At 35.5% G+C, this 26352-nt stretch overlaps 1 protein-coding gene across 2 annotated transcripts; it reads left to right on the plus strand.

Moving 5' to 3' along the window:
• Positions 1-332: 332 nt before the first annotated feature.
• On the plus strand, positions 333-25562 carry SKA2 (spindle and kinetochore associated complex subunit 2). 2 transcript variants are annotated; one of them, XM_033089000.1, is made up of 5 exons: positions 347-488; positions 8496-8688; positions 13860-13946; positions 18959-19135; positions 25131-25562. In XM_033089000.1, the coding sequence occupies exons 2-5, from the start codon at positions 8614-8616 to the stop codon at positions 25197-25199; spliced, it is 408 nt and encodes a 135-aa protein (XP_032944891.1). In that variant the 5' UTR covers positions 347-488; positions 8496-8613; the 3' UTR covers positions 25200-25562. The 2 variants fall into 2 exon arrangements, with proteins under 2 accessions (XP_032944892.1, XP_032944891.1); XM_033089001.1 differs by lacking the exon at positions 8496-8688 and having other exon boundaries at positions 333-488.
• The last annotated feature ends 790 nt before the right edge of the window (positions 25563-26352 follow it).

Below are 26352 nucleotides of genomic sequence, written 5' to 3' on the forward strand. Positions count from 1 at the left end.
TCCGGCCAATCAGAGTTGAGGAGCTTCTGTGAATAAGGGGAAAGGTGGGAGCGAAGGGGAGGGGAAGCCAGAGAGGAAAGGAGGTGTGTCACTTCCCCTATGCTGTTTATGGAAGCCTTAGCGTAATTGGGTGGCTCTTCTTCCGATTGCACCAATCGCAATCTTCTCTATTGAGCCCTAACTATGAAATTGAAAGTAGAGTTGAAGATACAGCCAATGGAAAAAGAAGGGGGCACAGCAGCCAATCCTCCTGCGGCGTTTTGTGTCTTTGCCCAACAGGAAAAGGTGTTTCATGCGGAGAGGCGTTACCTAGTCGCCAATGGGCGGGCACCGGTGAAGCGGGTGAGCCAATGAGTGCAAGACGTTGAGTGACAGCTGTCCAATAGGGACCCTCAGTGCTAGTACGGTTTGCGGCTTAAGCGCCGCCGCGGTCTGAGGAATGTCAACTATTCAACATGGAGGAGGAGGTCGATAAGCTGGAATTGATGGTGAGTGTAAAGTGAAGGCGATCTACTGGGTAGTTTATTTTCCCCCGATGGTCTCCAAAGTGGGACGCAGTTTGGAATCGCCGGAAACCCTGGGTGGCAGAGTCTGGACCAGACTCGAGTTCCCTCCTCCTGCACCAAAGGGATTCTCCGCCGCCTGGTCTTTTAACCGCCGTGGGGAAGGGGTTACATCCGGGAAGCTCGAGGGAAATGGCGGGAGATGCCGAGGGTGTGGGGCCTTTGGAATTCCTTGTTCCTTCCCTCACCTTTCCGCCCCTCAAGGAGCTGTGGCTGGTGCAGACATTTGTATTTCCACCAAAAAGACGTGAATGGAATGGTCCCAAAACGCTCCAAGAAAGGGAGAGGTCGTTCACACTCCAAGGTGGGGTGGGGTTAAACCTAGTGGGGCGGAGAGAAATCCCTGGAAGGCTGAACACTTCGCATCCTCCAAGGCGTACTGAGAAAGTCTGAGAAAGGATGCTAGACTTGAGTGCACAACTTCCTAGCGGCCTAGGAAACCCCTCAACCAGTTTCTGTTTGGCCTGAAGGTGGAAGGCAGCCCTTGGGTGGGGTGGTGCGGGGGCAGCGAGCGATGGGCATCTGAACCACGAGCCTGTTTCCTGGAGCGCCGGCGAGATTGGGACATGGGAGGCTCCCTGCTCTTAAGTTGCCTCGTTTCATTCATTTGTGAAAGTAGGGGGCGGGAACGAATAATTGGAAAGGACTCCTGCTGCTGCTTGGCCTGCTCGAAGGCGCCAAGCTGGAGAGCTGTCCTAGTTTTCTTTTATGGACCTTCCCTTACTTGTCCTCTTTATTCCCTCTCTCCTGTCCCTAGACTACCAGCTTGATCGCCCGCGCTTTTTCCTTCTTACTTACCTTGTTTATCTTTAGCCCTCCCCCGTCTCCCTTACCAGTTTGGGGGATTGAGCTAGCTTCCTTTAAAAAGTAAAATTTGGAGGACGCACCCATCATTGAGTTCCTGTCAATTTTCTTTTGTTAAATAAAAAGATTAAAGGAGCCGAAATTTTTCTTCACCCGCTCTCCGCCCCTCCTCCCGCTGCCATTCCCTGGCATTACTCATTTGTGCCTCTGTTGCTCCCTGCAAACTGAATCTTGGGTCACTTTAACATTTGCGCATGTAGTGATTCTGGAAGAAAATGAGTACCATACTCACCCCTATTGCCACTCCCAGAAAATGTGAGACCTTGATAATACTTATTATTTTCTTCCGCTGTATTAATGAATTGTAGTGCCTCATGTAGACAAATTCGATTTGAAGGCTTTCAGTTGCTTCTAACGTTTTGAGTTTCAGTTTTCTTGGGGGTGGGGTGGTGGTTGTGGAGATAAGGCGGGAGAGGAATGGCAGAGAAGAAGGAAGAATTGCTGCCGCTTTCCAAACCTGTAATAAAGAACTTTTATTTCAAAGTTTTGTTATTCGTATCATTAACTGTCTTAAAAAAAACACGTTAAGTATTATAGTAGTTTGATTCTATAACGTTAACACCATTTGGACCTTCTCACTCATTCTGAATTCCTCCCTCCAGATGGATATTTCTGCCTAATTGTAAGATGCTGAATATTAATTTTGCTTTTAACAGCCCCGCCCCCAAGTTGGCTGTTTAGTTTTGAGGTACCAATTAAGCCTTTTCTGGACTTTGCAATGAATAAGTCACCATTCTCACAGGACTTTTTTAAAAAGATTGAACACACTTTATTTTAAGGAGAAAACAATTAAATGTACATCTTGAAGACAGTAGGTTTTAGAAAATTGTGAAGTAGCCAGACTCAAACTTTTAGATGTTTGAATGATGGGGTATTTTTTCAAAATTCTCTTTAAAAGAGGAAGAGAAGAAAGCAGGTCTTAAATTCCTTGCAAGTAACCTAGTGGTAGCTTTCCCTCCTCTTCCCCCCCCCTCAAGTAATTTTTTCCATAATCATTAGGGTTTAAAAAATATATTTGAACTATTACCTTTATTACTGCTTTGTATTGATTGGATTGTAAAAGATGGCACGTCCCATCTTCAGATTTGCTTTTAGAAAAAAATGTATCTGAACAAGTTTAGTTTCCAAGATTCTAAAGGTAAATCATCTCCTCTACAATCCTCTATTTTTGTTGAATTATATGTGGCCCAGGATTTGAGGTCAAGACATTCATGCTCCAGCTGTTCTGAATTTGAATTCATTTCTTAGTAGGCTCAATTCAACCAAATAGCTGAATTGGACCATTTAAAAGAAGGTTAGTGACCATAATGGAAAGTATTTTTGCATCAATCGACATTATTAATGGAGGAATAAACTCATTACAGGGTAATCTTTGTTCTCTAACTTTTTTCCTTCCTGTATTGAGTGAGTGGTATTTGTCTAGTGCTCCTCTTGTGGTACCAGTGACCTTTTGTGATACCACTAGTGATTGTGTTCAAAAGGTAGTGCGATGTGATACTATAATACAATTTCTATTTATACTTCTGGGTTTACATCTGACCTTTGAATGGTTTCTTACCAGTTAAAAGGTTAGTGTGTTAATTGGCTTGAATTCAAGGAAACCTGATACTTTAAGCTTGGATCTCCCTCCCATGATCCCATTGGTATTTTCTCCATGATTTTTCTAAGTTTGAAGTAAATGGAGATGATCTATATTTAAGATGCTTTAGGGATTAAGTGAAAATTTTAAATCCCCTTCTATAATATTCAGTTAGGTAGGACTAATGGTGTCTAGTTTAGGGACACATTGATTGCCTGGAAGTCTGTAAACTCTTGAGATTAAAAGCCCTAAAATGGTAAGTGATTTTTGTATTGTAATTTAGATTCCAGAAGAGATAGATTGGGTACATAGAGATTGGGAAACTTATCATTTCACTTTTCATTTGTTTTCTTTGATAGTCTTACCCGAAAGACTTGTTCTATGTGGCAGTTAATCAATTGTTATAGAGGAGCTAACGAATATGTATCAATAGAACAGAAATATTTTTCACAACTTTGTCTTAGTAGTAATTACAACCAGTTTTGTTAATACCAGTCCTAAGGTACGTATTAACAATACCTGTGTTAATAACTTGTAAAGCTAGGACATATTTACAAAATTCCTTTCTACATCTATGCATGTTTCTATTTGAATATGAATCATAGGTTAGTTATCAAAAAACAGTATCACTTTGATATTTAAGTCTTATTTTTTTAAACATTGATATAAATGTTCTTTTACCAATGGAGGTCTTCTGTCCAAAACAGCAATTCTTCTTTAAATTCTTTTCGCACTGAAGCTTCGACTGATGCAAGATGCATTTGTATTCCTTTCCTACTGATTACTGCTAACGAATGCTCTGACTTTATTGCACTACTGTACTTTACAGCTAGCAGTGCAATAGTATTGTCAAAGCATCTGAAAGCAGGATGCACGCCGAATTGTGATTCTTGCCTTACATATATTTCTTCAGTATCTGTGAGTAATTTACCACAACTTTTGTTGCTGAAAACTGTATAATCTTATTGCCAAAAGTATATCTTTTAGAAAGCTATAATTTGGAAAAAAATAAATTTTTAACTAATTAAAAACTCTATTGTAATGCATTATGAAACACATTAAGAATAATTTTTATAGCTTAAGTTGTTATGGTTAGTATAAATGAGTAGTACTTTGTAATTTGCTTCTTTTGTAACAGATTTGGACAGGCTCTAGGAAATCTCAGATTTTATTTAATTGAATTTTAAGATGAATTAGTAAGTGATGAAAACAATGTCTGCTGTATTTTTCCTGTGGTAACTTGCCCCATACCTTAATTTGTGTATTATGTAGTAAATGCTCAAATTTAAAACTTAAGAATGCTTGTTTTAAAGTTCTTTTTGTAATTATGAGATATAATAAAGTGTGAATCCATCACTATTTTTTTGTAATCAATGTTATTGAGATACAGTTCACATACAATAAAACAACCAATTTTAGGTGTGCAGTGTGATGAATTTTGCCAAATGTGTACAGTCATGTAACTACCATCACAGCCATGATAGAGAACCTTTCCATCACCTTAAAAAGTTCCCTTATACCCTTTTTTGAAGGTTTGTAGTTAACCTTCTCCTCCCAAACTCCCCGGCAACCACTGATCTCTAATTTTGCCTTTTCTAGAATTTCATATAAATTGAGTTATATATAGCATGCAGTCTTTGTGTCTGGCTACTTAGCATGCTTTCGAGATTCATCCATGTACGTATTAGTAGTTGGACTGTTTTTATTGCTGAATAATATTCCTTTGTACAGAATAGCTTAAATTGTTTATCTGTTCATCAGATTATGGACTTTGGGTTATTTCCAGCTTTTGCCTATTATGAATAAAGTTGTTATAAATATTGTAGTACAAGTCTTTGTGGGGACATAATGTTTTTGTTTCTCTTGGGTTTCATGATAAATGGATGCTTGATCTTGTAAGAAACTGCTAAAATCATTTACAAAGCTATGTATTAGGGTTCCAGTTTCTTCATATCCTCCTCAACACCTTGTATTGTCAGTCTTCTTCATTTTAGCCGTCTTCATAGGTGTGTAGTGGTATCTCGTAGTTGCAATTTGTATTTCCTTAATGGCTAATGATATTCAATATCTTTTCATGTGCTTATTTGCAGTTGGTGTATCTTTAGTGAAGTGTTAAAACCTTTTCCCTATTTTCAAATTGAGTTGTCTTTTTATTATAATCATAAGAGTCATTTAATTTTCTCCGTTATTTGCCTTCTCACTTAAAAATTTTTGATGCAGTCCAATTTAGACATTTTATCCTTCTATAGTTTATGCTGTGTTCTATCTCACAAATCTTTGCCTAATTCAAGGTCACAAATGCGTCTATGTTTTCTTCTAGAAGATTTATAGTTTTAGTTTTTACATTTAGATCCCTGTCCATTTTGAGTTAATTTTTGTATATGGTATCAAGTAAGTGTGAAGGGTCTTTTCTTTTTGCATATGGATATCCCCTTGTTCTGGTACTGTGTTTCCCCGAAAATAAGACCTAGCTGGGCAATCAGCTCTAATGTGCCTTTTGGAGCAAAACTTAATATAAGACCCGTCTTATATTATATTGTATTGTATGGTATTATATTGTATTGTATTATATTGTATTGTATTGTATTATATTATTATATTATGACTCGGTCTTATAGTAAAATAAGACCGGGTCTTATATTAATTTTTGCTCCAAAAGACACATTAGAGTTGATTGTCCAGCTAGGTTTTATTTTCGGGGAAACACTGCACCATTTGTTGAAAAGAGTATCATTTCCCCAGTGAATTGCCTTGGCTCCTTTGTAACAAATCAACTGAACATGTATGTATGGGTAGATTTATTTATTTTTGAACTCTATTTTTTTCCATTATGTCATATCACACTGTCATAATAACTGTAGCTTTATAGTAAGTCTTGAAATCATCTAGTATAAGGCCTTAAACTTTGCTTTCTTGTTTTCCAAATTGTTTAAATTATTTTACATTTCCAAATAATCTTTTTGTCAATTTCTACGAAAAAGCCTGCTGGTGTTTTGGGATTATGTTGAATCTAAAGAAAGAATTTGGGGGGAATTTATATCTTGACAATACTGTTTCTTCTGATGCATGAACATTATCTAACTTTCCATTTATTAGGTCTTTTAAAATTTCTCTCAACAGTGTTGTACAGTTTCAATGTATAGGTCTTGTTTATAATTTTTTAATAATCTGCTTAATGTGATTTCTACTGGTGCTCTATATTTTAAAAGTAGAGCAATAACAGTTACAACACGTATTCTAAATTCATTGAATTTCAGGAAAAAAGTAAGCTATTTGTTAAGCAAATGTCTTTATAAAGCAACTGGGAGACTAGATACCAGATGTAAGTAAGATACCTGACATATTAGGCATAGACTCAAGGACATCCTTTGTAGGGAATTAAGAACACGATTGCTCATTATAAAACCATTTTATCCCAAGTCTTATATATAAAATTTTATTCCAAATTAAATATATGATATCCTTCTGAATTACCTCCCTTGGCCTCAAGTGCAACTGTTTTCCTCTTCTGGCTTTTAATTTCCTACCATTTACCAGTGGCTTATTAAAGCAGTAGGTAGAATTTTGTGTTTTTTAATAAAGTAGAATATTACATGGGAGGAACTGAGGGGAGAAAACTGCTTACTTTGAGGAATTCATTTCTCTGAAAACGTGAATTGATAACAACATAATACATTTCTTTTTAGATATCATTGAATTTTTTTTCTCTCCAGAGCTTGTACAACTATAAAGTTTTTTTTGTGTAAAAGGCTAAATACTAATAAAATAAGAATAAAAAATGTATCAATTTGTAAGGAGAGGGAAGGATTTCTTTTCTGCCTTAAACTATATTTTGGTGTGACATCTTCAATATTATGAATAGGGTATGAAAGCCATACATATAAGCTCATTTGAAAATGAAGTAGGAAATTTTTGTCTTTCTTGGAGCAAAGTATAAGTTTTAAACAAATAAAAAAATATCTTACCCTTGTTAACCAAAAATAACACGAAGTTTCAATATCAAGAATATCCCAGATAAATAAAATTTGTTCTTAATTAGATTTTAAAAGAGTATACTTTTAATTTATTTTAATATATAGCATTTTAAAAGTTTGAATAAGTGAATTCTTGATTCTTTGATTCAGTGTTTTTCTCATTTTATCAATGAGGAAATAATCTTAGTTTTCACTAAGGTTTTCATGTAGTGATTTAGCGACTGTAAAATAAATTTATTTTTTCAGAACAATTTATTTTTGTTAAGAAATGCGAGAGTTGTAGTAGCTTTTATAAATTCCTCCTCTCTCCACTTAATTTACCTATTATAGATGACAGTACTCCATACTTTCTTCAATAAGTGTTACTAGGGCCAGCTAGTACAAAAGACTAATGACATTAAGGAACTTGTCTGGGACACACAGATAAATTGAATATATTAAGATAGATGCCATGATGGGACAAGTAAATACCAGGTGTTATGGGGGCACATTGGAAAGAGGCACCTAACCTGGGGAAGGCTCCTTAGAGGTGAGATATAATCTGAGACTTGAAGGGTAAGTACTAGGGATTAGTCAGTGACGGAAATGGGAAATGTTTTAGGCAGAGGAAACAATGCATGTGAAAGTCCAGAGGAGAGAGGTGTTGCACAATTTGGGGAAACTGCACGTGGTTCAGTAGAGTGTTGAGATGAGCAGGAGTGCTGAGATGAAGAACCAGTAAAATCAATATTCTAGCTATTAAGTGGGAAACCTCTACCTCACCGTTTTTCTTTATTTCAGTTGTACAACATAATGAGTAATGTGTATATATTGTGAAATGATCGCCACAATAAGTCTAATAACATCCATCATCACAGAGTTAGAAATTTTGTTTTCTTGATAAGAGAACTTTTAAGATCTACTCTCTTAGCAACTTTCAAATATATGATACAGTTTTAATAGCTGTTGTCACTGTACTGTACATTACATCCCCACTTGGTTATTTTTATATTTGGTCCTGTATGTGTCCATAGCACAGTTAACGTAACCAAGGATCCTGAAATTAAAAAAAAAAAAAAAAAAAAAAAAAAAAAAGGTTAAACAGAGTACTTCAGTTAATAAAACCAGCCTTTTACAGGCAGGAGCTCATGTGTACTACCCTAACAGTTGTTCCATAAAGGCCTGCAAATTAGGAACTGATGAACCTGAAGCTTCTGCCTACTTTCTTCTGTTTTGATGTTGCTATTTGCCTGAAGTGACATGTCTGTAACCTGGTGCTTGTGCATATTAATGCTTATCGGTTTCAGACAGGCATAGACATGCGTTTGTTCTGTCTGGAAGAAAGTGGATAATAGTCAATTGTCCAGCAGATATATACAAAAAAACCCCAATTGTGATTGTGTAGACATTAGAAGCGACCCTTAACTTGTTGGGAACTTGAAATGTTTCTTCTTTAAACAGGCTTTAGAGGCTGGTTGGGTTCTTGGGCTGTTTGTTCTTTCAAATAAATGAATGTTCTTCCATCCATTTCCTTAGGCTGTGTATTAAAAACTATGAATACACAAATAAAAAGACAAGGCTCTTACCAGCAAGAAATTTGAAATCAAGTGGTGACGTTACCTTGCTAACCAATTATTATAATATAGTACATGAAATGGTAAGCTGGAGCCATGAACAAAATAAAATGAGAGTAAAGATGTTTCTAAATCTGCACTGGAGAGAATGGAAGGTAAGGAAAGGGGTGCTTTAAGTAGATTCTTTGGTTAGTAATACACGTATAGCTAACCTAGGTCTAGGAGTATTAAGATACCTGATTCTCCCTTAAAAAAATATTTATATGGTAAATGGCATTTCTAAGCCCAGCTGAATCTAGAACATACCTCTACCGGCTCCTCTCACCATAGACCAGACCACCATATTTTTTCCTCTTCATTTCCCTGTGGTTTGATGCTGTTCAGACGAGCTCTCTCACAAGAGGATGTGTTTGGAGTTTTGAGAGCACTGGTCCTTTTGAAAGGGAGCACTCCTGTAGCTGTGAAAATCTATAGGTTGTTTGTAAAAAGGAAGCATTTTTAAATTGGAGTGCAATTATATATTTTTCTGCCAAATAGTTCAGTGGTATGTAATACAGTGTGTCTTTTACTTAAAGCCTTTAGCTGGTCACAATAAAAGCTAGTATAACAGAATATTACGCATTTATGAAATTAGCATGCTCTCAAAAAAAATAATTTCCTAAACTATATTATTTCCTAAACTAAATATAGTTTCCTAAACTAAATTATTTCCTAAACTATACCTTCTCCCGTTTGTGCAGTATTTTCATTACCATCTCGGTCTGCTTCTAAGAATGTCCAATTGGCAGAATGTAATTTGGCTCTTTGGGGCTTTGATATTGATTTCCATGGACTTTTCCCAGCTAAATTGCATGTATTATTACTCTTAGGATTGGTATAAAACTTTTCCCATTTATTTTTATCACTGATTTAGAATAAAACTCATTTCTGAAATATGAATTTGTGTTGAATTAAAAAATTCACTAGTTTAAAAAAAAATAGCAGTCATGTCACAAAAAAAAAATTCACTAGTTTTATTTTAAATGTTCTAATGCTCCTAAAAATAAGATAGATAGCTAAATTAAACAGCAACCTCCCTGTTTACAAGGCCTCCAAGAGGCTAATTTATAACTGAGGGGAGCTGTTAATGAAGTCTATCAGTATCACTTTGTTCCATTAATCAGACATTAATGAGTTTTGGAGACTATCATAATTGGTCAGTAAATGTCCTAACGTGTAACTAAAAAATTTCCTGTTTAATCACCAGATCCTAGAACCCTATCGATATTGTCTCTGCTGTGTAAATAGGTCTGAGTAGTGCAATATTGCTTATAGGGTTTTGGTGTTTGGGAAGAACAGTGGGCAGGCTGCCACAACTGTAGCGGAAACGGAAGCAACAGCCATCTTTGTTTATGAAGAAAATAAATAGTAGAAGCTAATTTTCAATATAAGTATTAAATCTGAAATTCAAATGTCAAATTTTAATATATTAGAAGGAAGCACTTTTCTAAATTTTAATATTTCAATAAACTAAACTTGGGTTTTATTTGTAGTACAATGAAATAATCGAATTCCCGTGTTGAAAGGGATTTTGTATTTCCAACTCTGTCATTTAACAGGAGCCACCCAGAAAGATGGAGGACTTACCTGGGGGGCCACATAGCTGGTTAGTGATACCAGGGCTAGAATTTCTGTCATGTATCTCAATTACTTTGTTTTCTTCTTTTCTATACCATACAACCAGGCTGTGTTCAGAGGGAATTTTTAATGGACTAACTTTAGTGATATTAGATATAAAATTTTAAAAGAACTGTTTAAATTTAATTTTAAAGTCTTTACATTTCCCCCCATCAATGTGACTTTTATTGGCTTTAATGTTATGTATAACTTTGGTCTAACTACATAAAAAAGCAGTAATGAAAATAGAACTAGAGGCAAGTTACAGACTATTTCTTCATTGATAAGGTGAAGGGATCAGGTCAGAGATTCTTGATTGTTTTTGTTTCTGAACGTTGCATTGGCATCTTTTTTTCTTTTTTGTCCCCTGCTTCATTAAGACCACTGGCTCCACTAATAAGTAAATACTTCCCCTATGTATTATCACAAAATATTCTGTTTAGTTCTTTACAAAGGATAACATTCTACTCTCAATCTGTTTTTCCTGTCTTTTAAAAAAAGCTTTTATTTGTGGTAAAATGTACGTTAACATAAAACTTACCTTTTTAACCATTTCAAGTGTACAGTGCAGTGGGATTAAGTATATTTACATTGTTGTGCAACCATCACAGCCATTTATCTCCAGAACTTCATCTTTCCAAACTGAAACCCTGCACTCATTAAACAATAGCTCCCCGCTCTCTCCTCCCTCTAACACCTGGTGACCACCATTCCATTTTCTGTCTGTGAACTTGACTGCTGTAGGAGCTTTTTATAAGTGGACTTATACAATTTGTTCTGTAACTAGGTTATTTCACTTAGCATAATGTCCTCTATGTTCATCCATGGTGTAGCATGTATCAGAATTTCCTTCCTTTTTAAGGCTGAATAATATTCCATTGAATGTATACCACATTTTGTCCATTCATCTGTAAATGGACACTTGGGTTGCTTCCACCTTTTGGCTATTAAAATAATGCTTCTAATAACAGGAATGTACAAATATCTGTGTGTGTCCCTGGTTTCCGTTCTTTTAGGTGTATACCCAGAAGCGGAATTGTTGGATTATATAGTAATTCTACTTTTAATTTTTTGAGTTTCCTGTCTTGAAGTCTGTTTAAAATTCTATTTATTCTCTCAAATATTTTCCAATTAGAAGTCTGAGCACGTTACTTAAAAGGGGTACGGGAATTTAAAAAAATATATTTTGAAAGGTATACATAGTATAAATGCAGCTGGGGGACGGGGTAGAAGGCTCTGAATTTTAGCATTTATCAGTTTTCCTGGTGTAAATTTTCCTAACTTGGCTAATTTCAAGCTACCACCATACAGTTATTGATAGTGGAGTTGGAAAGACGTGTAGTAGCACATGATACAGTATTTCTACTATACAAACAGGATAGACCTCAATAGTATAGATAATGGTAAAATATAGTAAAATAACTAGGAAGTTAGGACTTTTGAGTATATGTTTGTTTTTTTAATAATTTATATAATTGTAAATTTATATAATGATGCCTGTCTTTAACAATTGGCTTGTAAATATTTTTGAAAATTTAGCTGACTTCATCATACCATTGATTGGAAGCACACTCTTTCATATCTTATGAAAATATAAGTTACTGGAAAGCAGGAACCACTTCTTTTTGGTACTGTTTGGATGATTTTAATACATTGTGGACCCTTGGCTATTACAGGAAGCCATAGCTGAAACCACTCTCTTGAAATGAAGACATTGTTAAATGGACTATGGGATTGTGCTAGTTAAACTTCAAGCGGAACTAAAATATCAAGTTAAAAAACACATATAGGCTTTAGAATTTCTGGTTTATAAACAAATTAAGGGCTTCTAGAATAGAGATCTTGTTTTAAGGTAACCCTGAAGCTACAAATCCCTTGATCTTAATAATTTATTTAAAATTATGCTTTAGAATGTTATTTAAGACTTTGAATTATGTATATAAAGCTATGGAATTTTGGTCTGTTTTAATAATTAAAGCAAACACATCTGGACTTGAATGCTTACAGCCTTTGTTTAATTTGGTTTGCCCTCTCCTGTCACCATCCCCATACTCTCCATCCACGTTATATAGGTTAGTACACTTTTTTAACATAAAGGAAAAGATAATCTTTGAGCATATCCTAATATGGGAAGTTATACCAGCAGGAATTTCTTTATACACACACACGTATAGTAATTACTAGTATGTTCATGAAGTCTGCTTATTGATTAATTTAGTCATGGCATCTAATCAAAAAGCATATAAGAGAAATGAAAAGCCTCTGTTTTTGGAAAACGTTTCAAATATATTTTTTTAACTTTAGAACTTCTACATTTGTTCTTCTGGCTCACAGCAAATCCTTGCTGTTAGAGATTCTTGGAACATTGTTAAAAACAAAAACTGGTTTTTTAAAATTACTCTAAAAGTTTTTTGTTATAAAGATAGAATTTTGGTCATTGAAAAGTTTTCTATTCAAATTTAGGTCAATAATGATAGAAATTAGTGATGGAAGCTTAAGTATATCTCCTTCTGAAATTCTGTTCAATGATGACAGCTTCTGACCTTAAAAGCATTTTAGCTTCTGAGAGCCATTTTGTCTTACTCTACATTCCAAAGTAGAGTCCTTGGTTTACCCTTTTTGTAATGAAAATATCTGTACACCATTTCTTATTAGACCTGAGAACTACTTTTACAGTTTTTGCTGGTTTTTGTTTTTCTACTAAGAGTTCAAGATTTCAAAAACCAATCTTTAGTTCAGAGCTTAAGTTCATAAGAAGGTCTGAACCCTCTCCCCAAAGCAGTCTGCTAGGCTATGGGCTAGGAATAGGCGATTTCCCTGAGGAAATCATGTTTTGCCTTTAATAGTAAACTCATGGTTGTTTACCTGTTAAATTTAAGGCAGTACCTGCTTTAAGATCATGTAAAAGATGGAGAATTTCCAAAAATTAAGAATAACTAATAGATTAACCATATTCAGAGATAAACCACTTTAACACTCTGATATACGTATATCCTTTCCAACTTTTCTGTATGTACACACACATGTTTTAGGCCTGTGGCAGTTTTCCTGTTTTTTCTCCCTTAGAGGTTTACTACAGATGAAGATCCCATGCTAGGACAAAAGTTCAATAGATTGGGTTTATTCACACTGCTACTTCTGTGCTGTATGTAACTTTCCTTGTATGGTTTGTGACTCTTTAAGCCCTTTAATTTGGGTCTGTGTGGCATATATCTGTAGTTCTTTGGGTTTGCAGATAATGGAAACTGTGAGTATCCCTGAAAATAAATTTATTCTGTGTTTTAACTTAAAATCACTTTTCCTACCAGAGATAGAGAACCACTGTCTACCTAATGAGAATGTCAATGACCCTAGGGAATTCTTGAAGCCATTGTTAGTTCTTGTATTAATATATGACAGTGGCTTTTGGGTATCTTAATTTTTGCTCAAAATTTAAGAGAAATGCATAGAGAAATGAGTTTCAAAATGTTAACTAGTTTATAAATTTTTAATAGAGCATGGGTATTATAGACGATGGAGGTTTTATGTGCTTTTATATTTCTGTAGTTTCAAAATGGGCATATGTCACATTATTAAAATACTAAAATATACAGAAGAGAAAGAATAGTTACAGTATCATGTTTATTAATGTCTTTTGATTCACGTAATAATGATTTTTGCTGATTTTTAGTTCCAGAAAGCTGACTCTGATCTGGATTACATTCAATACAGGGTGGAATATGAAATCAAGACTAATCATCCTGATTCTGCAGGCGAGGTAATCTGCAAACTAAATGTCTTTTAAACAGACTATTTTATTAAAAGATTTTCTGATAGTATTTCTACCAGTTGTAGATTATGACAGTTATATTAAGTACTACATTTATAGAATCTTAAAATCTTATTTAAGCTTGGAAGCTTGGTCACATCATACTAGAGCACACCGTTATACCCACAGTCAAGAAAATTTGTGGCTACTTTTTTTTTAACCCGCAAACAAGAATTATCGAGTCCAGAGATAAGAACCATTGCAGAAGCTGCTGAAGTTCTGAGAGAGAAAAATAGATACCTTTACAGCAGTGGTTAAATAAGAAGGGAGAAATCATGGCAGTCATGATATGCTCTGAGGAAGATGATGATATACTATTAAATTTGTTATGTGCACTGTGATTTTTATCTGAATTTATATACTTAGTTATTCTAAGGTTAGGTTGATTAGATATATTAACTCTGTTTTTTGCCATAACTACATGTACACATGCCCATGGAGATGAAAGTTTTTAAGTTTTGTCTGTTAACATTAATTTGCCACTTGAATCATTACTGTTTATTTTTGATAGCACTTGCCAGCAGACAAGAAATATCAGATTTTACAGTTTTTCCAAAAATTTTATACCTTTAAACATTTTTTTTGATTGGGTGGAACTACAAATTAAAATAACCATTTATATAAAATTGAGAAAGCATTGTGAATGTTCAGTTTTTACTACACAATTTAGCTTCTTATTAAAACTATTCTAGCTCCTTAACTGACTTAGCTTTTTCCTCTTTTCTCTCAACTGAAGAACAACCACCCAGTCCTGGCCCAGTGGTACCGCCTCATGACTGGCCAAAGGACTCAGCTGAGTCAGTGTCTGTCAAGTACTATCTTGAAGACATTTCATGTGGTGCTCCCCCTTTTCTTCCATCTTCCATCTCTCATCTTTGTTCCACCTCCAGTTGTTTTTCTCTTCTACCATTTGTTTTAAAAACAGCTTTATTGAGCTATACTTCACATACCATAAAATTTACCCTTTTAAAGTATGCAATTCAGTGGTTTTCACAACACTCAAGAGTTGTGCAGCCAGCATCACAATCAATTTTTGAACATTTTCATCACCTCACAAATTAGCAATCACTCCCTAATACTCCCCACACCCTCCCATCTCCTGACAACCAGTATTCAATCTACTTTCTGTCGCTACAATCTCTACAGATTAGCCATCTGCTTATTTCATGTAAATGGAATCATATAATCTGTGGCCTTTTATGTGTGGTTTCTTTCACTTAGCATGTTTTAAAAGTTCATGTTGTGGTAGGGATCATTATTTCATTTTTTATAGCAGAATAATATTTCATTTATGGCTATCCCACATTTTCTTTTTTATTCATCAGTTGATGAATAAATCAATTCATTTTGGTTGTTTCCTCCTTTTGACTATTATGACAATGCTACTATAAACATTCACGTACAACTTTTTGTGTGAACATTTGCTTTCATTTCTCTTGGGTATATACCTAAGAGTGGAATGGCTGGATCATATGGTAATTCTGTTAACTTTTGAAAAACGGTAACTTTTTAAGCATTTATATTTTTATCCTTTTTGTGTTTATAGTATTTGGGAAGAAAACCATGATCTTAATCTTCGTAGATTTCACTGACATTAGTCTTAGTGATTATATGTATCAAGAAAAAGGAAAGTAAACAACTAGTTGCATTAACCTCTAATACCTCTATGTGATAGTAGTGTGAGTAAACATTAATCAAACATTACGATGGGCCAAATACTGTGCTATGTGTGTGTGTATACTCACCCTCACATACATACATATAATTTTGTCAGCTGCATTATCCTTATTCTATTCCGTTGTGATTTGGAGACTGTCAGTAATTCTGCATAAAAATCAATATTTTTAGTAGAAGCTATTTAGATATAAATATACAATAAACTGCAAGCTCCCTTATGTTCTTCACCTATTTTTGTCCCAGAAAGATAATTTTGTTTTATTTTATGAACATTTCTCCTGTTGACTCTTTTAAATTTAATAACACAACTAATGGCATGTTTCCTTTTGTTTTTTTTCAAAAGACTTGAGTTGAGCATTTTGCTCGTGTACTGGCTTTTCCCGCATCACTAGCACTGTCATTATCAGAGCACTTCCTATGACTTATCATAAGTGATCACTCACTGATACTAAACAAAGCCCTAAAATGAATTGAAGTGTTATAGGCACAAAGTTAAATAAAGTGCAGCATAGTTTATAAATACTAATACCAAGAACACAGTGGCTCCCAAGAAGCCACTCACTCAAACAAAACATGCTATGTGCGCAACAGTTTTTTTTCCTCTGTGGTATGGTGCTAAGTCCTCAAATCATGTTATCCTGAATTAATTATGGTCATATCAATTTTATTAAATCCAGTTAATGTCACAAAAACACGTACTGTGGGTAATTGCCTACCTATCCTAACTCGTAGCTCTATGGCTATGTATTCCTTGTGCCTGGTTCACTAATTCTTTCTTTTCCTAGTCGGGAGATCATCAAGGATTAGTTCTCACTACGTTTTTCTATGAATTTGTATTTTGAGAATTCATTATCTGGTTTATATGTACAGGTGCCTTCTTGTGCTATCTTTCTGCTCCAATCTGACCTGCTCTACAGGACTCCCACATGGTTGTGTTTCTGCGATTTCTTTACCATCATTTCAGTAATGTCCTTTGTTTTGCTCCAGTTTGGATCACATGTTTAATTCTTTCTTGGTTTATTCCCTTGACTGGGTGAAGCATATCCCGTAGAACCTTTCTGAGAAAGAATACACAAATGGTTAATATTTTGAGACTTCCAATGTTTAAACGTCTTTATTTAACTCTTTTATTTTACTTTTAGTTTGGTTGAGTATGGAATTCTAGCATGGAGATCATTTTCTCTTGATTTTAACATTATTGCTCTGTGGATTTCTAGCTTCCTGTGTTCCTGTTGAGAAATAGATGCCATTCTAATTTCTGATCCTTTGTATGTCTCTTCCTCCTTATTCTATCCTCTCTCCACCCCCCATTCTGTCTTGGAGCTTTCAAAATATTTTATCCATGCTGTGAACTTTATTTTTTGGTCATTTTAGTTACGGTGTAGGTCTTTTTATTAATTGTGCTGTCACTTAGTGGGGCCCTTTAAATTTGAAAATGCACAGATCTGAAGTCTTATAACCTTTCTTACCCAGAATATTTGTAAGAAAAGAAATCCTCTTTTATGGCAGTGAGATATTGGACTTCTTGCATCTATCCTTTATTTTTATCTTTTCTTCCCTATTTTCATTTTTATGTATTGTTCCCATACTTTTTAGGTGCTTTTTTTTTTATCTTCTCCTGTATTTTCCAGTTTTTCTACTGGAGATCTTTTATCCAATACAATATCCAGCATCTCATGATGGGAAATATACCCCTGAGGGTAAGGGGACGGGTCTCAATGTCATTGGGGTGTATACTGAATAGATACCCCAAAAAGCATCATGATATACATTTGGTGTCATCTTATTTCTTTGCCTGTATCAAACATATTACTAAGTGTTCTTAACTTTTTATATGGTATCTCTCTTCTGTCCCTTTCCTACTTCTACTACTCATGCCATAGGTCTTGATCACTCTCCGCAGAATTATTTTAACAGTCTTTCAGTTACATTTTCTGTTCTTATTCCTTCTTGCTAGAATCATCTTTATTTACCAGTTCCATCATCAAAAGCTTAGAGAAAAATCTCCAAGGAAGAGAGGGGAGTAGAGGGTCGTGAACTGAACCTCTGCCTATAACCAAGAGATAGGTAGGGTCCATGAAGGAGATATTCGAAGAGTAGGAAGATAACCAACATGGTATAGTTTTATGGACATCAAGAGTTCATTTTAAGAAGATTGGAACAGGGAGGAAATAAGTAGAGGCAAAAAGAGGGTTATCAAAATTATATGCTATAGGGCAATCTTGAGCTTTTGATTGTTTAAAATGATTTGGTGAAGAATAATACTCTATGGGTATGTTAAACTGAGGAAGTCTATTATAGGATCTTGAAAGTGGATGGCAAATGGAGTGAGAAAAATGACACTGGTTTTGAAGTGACAACAGAGTCAGAGAAAGAATTCATTTTTCCCTCAGTACTGAGAAAATCTGTAGATGTTTGTGGTCTCTACAAAGGGAGATATGGAAAAGGTTATTGAAATAGAGGAAATTAAAGGTTATGGGGGATATGAGGAGAAAACAACAGTAATAGTGTAGTGTGAGGGGCTGAGTATGGATGAGAATGTCCATAGATGCAGAGAGATGGAGTTTCTACTGTGTGTTTTCTGCCTTCTCAGTAAAGTTGTTGATGAGGTCTTGTGCTAAGAAGGAATGGATGGAAACTGGAGGAAGTGGAGAAAGTTTGGAATAACTAGTATTGGAGGGTTTGCTAAGGAACCATCAGGGAATGAAAGGAATTACCAAGTGGCAGAAAGGACCCAGCTAAAATGTCTTTTATGGAATAGTGGTTATTTATATTCCAAAATGAATTTGAAAAACCAATGTAATTTATAAATGCAGTTGCTTAAGTTGGCATTAATTTTATATAGTGAAGTCAATGAATTGACAAAATACATGCTTTAGCCCCATGACAATGTGTTTAAGAATTTTGTAAGTGGTTTCAAGTTGCCTTATTCTTTAACAACAAATTAACATAGTTCCTTTAATCATCTTCTGAATAGCATTTAGAATTATATTTTAGAATACTATGTAATCTATAGTGACCTTATTTGCTGTTTAATATTGCTTTTTTGTGTGTGTGTGGGGGGCTATTTCTGTACCTAGGCTTTAAATTCCTTGAGAACAGGATCTAGGTCTTATACTTCTCTCTTTCTTCCCTTCCTCCATCCTGTGTCACATAGTTGCATAATATAATACAGTGTTTGATTAAATGGGTAGTAGAATGTGTTATGTATGCTTTAATTTTTAAAAGAAGCTGAATTTTTCCTTTCCATCATTTAACATATATTAATTTTTTTCCTGATGTAGAAAAATCCTGTTACACTCTTAAAGGAATTGTCAGCAATAAAGTCTCGATATCAAACGTTGCATGCACGCTTTAAACCAATTGCTATCGAGCAGAAAGAGACTAAGAGCCGCATTTGTACTACTTTGAATAAAACTGCGACCATGATACAAGAACTACAAAAGCAAATAGACCTGGAGGTAATGCTTTCAATTGACAAGTTGGATTTGTAGAATTTTTATTCTGAGTGTAGCTTTGAAAGATAAATCCCTAGTAGCATTTTAAAATTCAGCAGTCAGTTTAAACTGTTGATAGAAATGAAATTTTCTTGATTCCCAGAAGTATAATAGCTCTTATCTCCTTTATTTTAAAATGAACCTGTGGACTTGATATGGTTGATGAAAGAGGTATACTGTCTTGGATTATGTAGCCATGGCAGAAGAGATAAGTTGATAATACTTATTAAATCTACCAGCTCTCCTGGTTCCATAAGAATTAGTGAGACTGAGAAATCTGAAAAGCATCTGTAACAGTGACTTTTTTTTAGTTCTCCGTTCTTCAATTGGGTTGGTGGGCTTGGGTAAGCCTGCCCTTCATTCTCTCCCTCCATTCCCCAACCCCTTCTCATTTAGTGTAAGATTCCTTATAATTGTGAGCCTCTATCACTAATGTGTAAAACTCTTCACATACGAGGTCAGACAATTATGTTCGCGAACTCATCCTAGAAAAAGTGCTACATACCTCATTGCTGAATATCACTATGGTCACCTTCGAAGTACTCCCCGTGGAGAGCTATGCACCAACGCCAGTGCCTAGTCCACCCTTCAAAGCAATTTTGTAACTCTTTTTCTGGAATGACCATCAGAATTGTCGTTGTATTACTCTTGATGTCCTGAATATCATCAAAATGTCTTCCTTTCAATATTTCCTTTATCTTCGGGTAAAGAAAAAAGTCATTGGGGGCCAGCTCAGGTGAGTAGGGAGGGTGTTCCAATACAGTTATTTGTTTACTGGCTAAAAACTCCCTCACAGACAGTGCCGTGTGAGCTGGTGCATTGTTGTGAAGCAAGAGCCATGAATTGTTGGCGAAAAGTTCAGGTCGTCTAACTTTTTCACACAGCCTTTTCAGCCCTTCCAAATAGTAAACTTGGTTAAACTGTCCAGTTGGTACAAATTCATAATGAATAATCCCTCTGATATCAAAAAAGTTTAGCAACATCGTTGCAATAAGTTTGCGAACTTAATCGTCGGACCTCATTGTATGTTGGAATAGAGAAAAGAATATGAGCTGCTGACCTAGACACTAAGATCTTGAACAGCCAACTGAAGGATATGATAGTATTTTCATTTACTATTAAGGCAAAGTTGGCAGCTTTCAAAAGAAAAGATACATTATATATAGATGGAATCATAGAGTAGAACTTAATTATCTGGACAAAAGATGGCCAATAGGTTTTTAATTTCTGGTGCCAACTACAATCAATTAACTGGTAATAGCTGCTTAGAGTGCCTTATTAAGGAGCTGTCTCTGGGCACAAAAGCTATCAGCTGTGGGCATGCTGCTAGGGGCAGCATACATGGTATTTATTTGCCAACTCTGAACTAAATTATGGCTTAAGATACTTGAATTATGGGCTCATAGTTAGAATAAATCTCCAAGGTTGATTACCCAGGTCAGTTTGATCAAGAATTCTTTTTTTTTTTTTTTTTTTTAAGAATGATTTTCTTAAAATACCAAAGCTTTTTTTTTTTTTTTTTTTTAAAGATTTTTATTGGGGAAGGGAAACAGGACTTGATTGGGGAACAGTGTGTACTTCCAGGACTTTTTTCCAAGTCAAGTTGTTGTCCTTTCAGTCTTAGTTGTGGAGGGTGCCGTTCAGCTTCAAGTTGTTGTCCTTTCGGTCATAGTTGTGGAGGGCGCAGCTCAGCTCCAGGTCCAGTTGCCCTTGCTAGTTGCAGGGGGCGCAGCCCACCATACCTTGCAGGAGTCGAACCGGCAACCTTGTGGTTGAGAGGATGCACTCCAACCAACTGAGCCATCCGGGAGCTCAGTGGCAGCTCAGCTCAAGGTGCCGTGTTCAATCTTAGTTGCAAGGGGCCCACCATCCCTTGAGGGACTCGAGGAATTGAACTGGCAACCTTGTGGTTGAGAGCCCACTGGTCCATGTGGGATTCGAACTGGCAGCCTTCGGAGTTAGGAGCATAGAGCTCTAACCGCCTGAGCCACCGGGCCGGCCCAAGAATTCTTTATTATTGTCAATGAAGGAAAAGAAAACAATACTTGGTTAAAAATATAAAATGATACCTTAGATGTATCTGTTATGTCACAGTGAAGTGAACAGAGGAGTAGGGTAGAGCAATTAAAAAGAGCACAGAAGTAATAAGGAATAGGAATTTAAAATTGTAAGGGTGGTTTCACATGCTGATATAAAGAATGCAAAAAAGTATATATACAACCTTTCAGAAATAAAACTCAAATCACATATTCCTTGTATGTGATCAGAGCCTAATAATAGAAACACATAAACTTGTTCTAAGGAAACAAATCTTGAAGAGAGATTAATGGTAGTTCTGGATGTGCATATCAACATATATGTATAGACATCCATAAATTTATTGATGCACAGAATAAACTTGGGTGAGTGAACAAAGAGAAAAATGATATTTTGAATATTTACTAAAATTTTTCCCCACTGGATCCAATAAATAGGGGGTATATTTCTGACAGTTTACAACGAGGTACAGAAAAATAGTTAATGATAGGGGATTTCAATCATCTGAATATCTGTAAAGGTATTCATTCAGTTAAAAGTATCTAAAATGAGCAATAATTTTATCAAAGGTAGAAAGCTTAGGGAGTCTCACTTGGGATCAGATTATGACAAACAAGGAGAAATGACTGAAAAGTAGTTATAAACCTTGAAAAAAGGCCATATTTGAGAATCAGTGATGGCCAAGTTGGGAATTGTTGGATAACTGGGTCTTGTATCCATGAGTTTAAAAACAAGATAGTAGTAGGAAATTCGGAGCAAATTTTTGTGATCAAAATACGAAAGAAAAGGGAATGGCATTTGTAGAGAGTTGTAAAACCAAAAATAGTTCTATGAGCCCAGAGATTAAAGGACTTTGCGAGGTAGACCTAGTAAAGGAGTTTCAAGTATAAAAAGAGGTATTTCAGTGATAGGGACAGAACTGTGAGAATAGTTAAAGCCAAAGAGTAGATTGAGCTGAAGCTTCTGAAACTTAAAATAACCAAAAAGGCCTTTAAAATTATTTTGGGAACGTGAAGAACGAGAAAATGATAAGTCTGCTTAAGACAAATGCTGTTTTGTTTATAGCCAACAGAAAGTAAAACTGTTCAGGAATTATCTTGCTATAATCTTTATCAAGGCAAGTGGTTTTTTTCATTTGGAAGGATAGAAAATATATTTGAATTGGGAATGTTCAAAAAGAACACTTGAATTAAAAATATCAAAAAATAAATAGAGATAGGAATAGAAAAGGAGGTAGAAGAAAGGGAATACATATTAATTTCCTCATTTTTTTAGTTGATATTAAGACATTTAGATTTAAATATACTTAATTATGTAGGTGACCACCAAAAAACAAAAAAAGGGACTAAACTTGTACTAAAATAAGTAATAGCAAAACAATCCCCCAATATAGCAATAAGTAGAAAATTAAAAAGGCATTAAAAATTGAATATGAGATATTATATTGATGCTCCAAAACATTTGTGTTAAAGAAAAATTCCTACAAATCTTATACTGGTTAATTCCTGGAGAAATTCTTTGAAGATTTATTAAACAGGTGATCTGAAATCTCTTGAACAATGATCACAAAGAGCAACATGGATTCATGGAGAACAGTCTTGTCAGTGCAATACCATTTTCTGTTTTTGAGATAGAAGAGGGAAATTCTGTAACTATTTGGGTTGCAGTAAGGCGTATGACTGTTTTTCATTCAATCCATGTGAATTTTGGGCAAATGTTGGCTTTGGCTTGATCAGATGAACCAGCCAGATTTTCCAATAGCTAATTGTGGCTGTATAAATTAAAATTAAATAAAAAAATTCAGTTCATCTACTGAGCGGACAATGCAGATATAGAATATTTCCACTATCACATAAAGTTCTGTTGGACAGTGCTGCCCTTGAGATTCTAATTCTCTAGTTATGGGGTGTTCTGTATTTATCAGTGTCTCTAGAGATGATCTACAATAGTCCCCTCTTATTTGCGGTATTGCTTTATGCAGTTTCAGTTACCCATGGTCCTAAAATATTAAATGGAAAATTCGATATAAACAATTCATAAATTTTAAATTGTCTGCTATTCTGAGTAGCATGATCAAGTTTCGAGCAGTCCCACTCCATTTCACCCAGGGATGTGAATCATCCCTTTGTCCAGTGTATCATGCTATGTGCGCTACCCACCCCTTAGTCACTTTGCAGCCATTTCAGTTATCAGATCGACTGGGGTGGGATTGCAGTGCTTGTGTTCAAGTAACTGTTATTTTACTTAATAATGGTCCCAAATGACAGCAGTAGGGATGCTGGGCCAGAGTAGTGATGCTGGCAATTCCAATATGCCAAAGAGAAGCCGTAAAGTGCTTCCTTGAAGTGAAAGGGTGAGTAGGGCATAAGATATTTTGAGACAGAGAGAGAGACCACATTCATATAACTTTTATTATAGTATATGGTTATGATTGTTCTATTTATTATTAGTTATTGTTATTAATCTCTTACTGTGCCCAATTGATAGATTAAACTTTATCATAGGTATGTTATGTATAAGAAAAATCATAGTATTTATAGGGTTTGTACTATCCACGGTTTTAGGCATCCACTGGGTGTCTTGGAACATGTCTTGGGACTATTGTATATAGTTAGGCAGATTTCTGTTTGAGTGATTCTTCAGGTTGCACCTCCTGTTATTTCCCCATATAACCCTTTGTTTCAGCCAACCTGTTTGTTGGTTGATGCTCTGTGAAAATCCCTTACAACTAATTTCCATTTGGCTTTTCTTCTTTCCTTTGTTTTTGCTCCTACCTGCTTTTTTGGGGGGGAATATTGGGGAACAGTGTGTTTTTCCAGGACCCAAGTCAAGTCATTGTTTTCAGTCTAGTTGTGGAGGGCTCAGCTCACTGGCCCATGTGGGAACCAGCGACCTAGGTGTTACGAACACTGGGCTCTAACCAACTGAGCCAACCGGCCGCCCCTGCTCCTACCTGCTTTTGTGGATATTGTTTGCTGGTTGTTTTCTCAGCATCTATTCTCCCTTCCTGCCTAAGAGAGTGCCCCTCACAGCCAGGCGCCTGCCTGAGGTAAATGAAGTTGGCACTGTCCTCAGTTTTAGGGGTGTTACCCCATTGGCAAGGGGAATAGATTTTCCTTTAACTAACCTTGGTTCAGAAATGGGTTTATAAACCAAATGACATGTGAGGCGGGGAAAGTCTGGAAATAGGAAATTAGGAAGAGTTTCCTCACTGCAGAGAGCCCCCTGGGAAGAGAAAACTTCTTCTAAACATTTTGTATAGATGTGATGCCTAGCATTGCTAGAGCCATTTTCCTGTCAGCTTGTGGATAAAGTCACCACTAAGGATTTGAGAGCCGTAAGATGGAAAAAACTGAATCCTTACATTCTTGAGCTGACTATAAATAGACCAGCCCTGAAGTCTGCCCTTCTGTATTTATTGTACAATGATAATAACTTTTCTTATTATTCATCAATTTTGAAATGTGTTTCTATTACTTGCAGCTAAAAGCATCTTAATTATCCTTCAAAATTTAGCCCAAGTCTTTACTTCTGAGGGTACTTCCAGACTATTTTTGTTTCACATTTCTTTTTCAAAATACTTTTTGAATATGCCATTTAAACATGACTTCTTTGGTTCTGTTTAATTACAGTCCTAAAACTGTTTGATTTTTTGGTCTTATTTGCTCAGCTTAATTGCAAGTTCTTTGGAAGCTCAAACATCAAAGTACCTTGTATATAGATAGCCAAATATCTGTTTTTTTCCCTGCTTTCCTAAATTTGTGATCACATATATGGTATGGGCTTATGGAAACATTTATTGGTGTGATAAAGTAGAGTTAACTAAATCAATTTAAGTCTTTAAAGGTGTGTTTTTTTTAATGAAAGTATAGTGATGCCTTTAAAGGTTTCTGAAATAAAGACTTTGTCATTTGTTTTCTAGCTGTCACCATTGACTGAAGAAGAGAAAACTGCAGCACAGCAATTAAAATCTCACATGTCAGACTTATGAAGAAATGGACTTTCAAAAGGGAACTCTATATAATAGAGATCAATTTCAGAGAGATTTAGGAAGATGTCTTGTTACCTACCACCTGATGACCAGAGGTCGAGTATGGTGAAGGAGGAGATATGACCAAGTAGTGATGTCTTTCACAAGAAAGGGCAATATGAAGAAAGGCACATATATGAATAAATTTCAGTCGAAAGGATAGAATGGGAATAAAGGGATTTAAAACATATATACACACAGTCTTGTAATTTCAGGCAAGGAAGTCTCTTAACACTGGTTTGCATTTGTTTTTGTATAATCGGGATAACATACGAGTAGATGTCCTGTCCTAGCATTAAAAGAATGTTCATGTACTATCCACCAGTCAAATGTGAATGCGCTTATTTTGGAAAGTATAGAAAAATTTGTATTATACATATATAGAATGTTCTATTTTTGAACATTTTGACTGTAGATGTGGTCACATTGTAGGTGAGATTGGATGTGACCTATAATCTCCCATAAAACCAAACCTTTGTAATAAGCTGGTTCTCCTGTGACAGCCTCACTTTTATTTTTTCCCTATTTCTTCTGCCTGCTAATGTTGAGCAGCATGACTCTACTTTCAAATGCTGTATTAATATATTAGACTGTCCCTGTTGTATTTCAATACTACCTTTGTTCTCCAGCCTATATTACAGTAATTATTCTATGTGAAAGCTGAGAAATTGAAATTAGAACACTGGCAATTGCTTCTTACCAGTTTTGTGTGTGTGCGTGTGTGTCTGTGTGTGTGTGTTTCCTTGTTTATTTTTAAATAACTTGACAATAAAGCAAGTTGTCCAAAGTAGGGACAGATCTTGATAGAAATGTTAACCCTTGATGTTAATCACAGGGTTGTTTATAATAGCAATAAACACATTTGGCTAATGGCAGGTAAATAGAGTAAATCACGGTGTATCTATGCAATAAGAGGTCAAGGAGCCAGTAAATTATTAATGTTCTGCGAAATGCTGAAGTAAAATGGTAGAGAGGGGAAGCAGATATTGCAGTTTTGTAGTTAAGATTGGGCTTTGACATCATACCTGAGATGTAAATAGCACGTTTGAAGTTCTAGCTAGGGTTTCCAGGTGGGAATTCCCGCCCGTTTTCAGGAATTTTTTTTGCTTTCCCG

Source organism: Rhinolophus ferrumequinum, chromosome 21 (genome assembly GCF_004115265.2).
Source record: "Rhinolophus ferrumequinum isolate MPI-CBG mRhiFer1 chromosome 21, mRhiFer1_v1.p, whole genome shotgun sequence".
Classification (NCBI taxonomy): Eukaryota; Metazoa; Chordata; class Mammalia; order Chiroptera; family Rhinolophidae; genus Rhinolophus; species Rhinolophus ferrumequinum.

What these genes read in the sequence shown, in the direction of transcription:
- SKA2 (XM_033089000.1), top strand. Translation starts at nt 8,614, where the DNA reads ATGGTAAGCTGGAGCCATGAACAAAATAAAATGAGAGTAAAGATGTTT. An exon ending in ATCCTGATTCTGCAGGCGAG is followed by an intron (nt 13,947 to 18,958) that starts GTAATCTGCAAA and finishes TTCCTGATGTAG; the next exon opens with AAAAATCCTGTTACACTCTT. An exon ending in AAAAGCAAATAGACCTGGAG is followed by an intron (nt 19,136 to 25,130) that starts GTAATGCTTTCA and finishes TTTGTTTTCTAG; the next exon opens with CTGTCACCATTGACTGAAGA.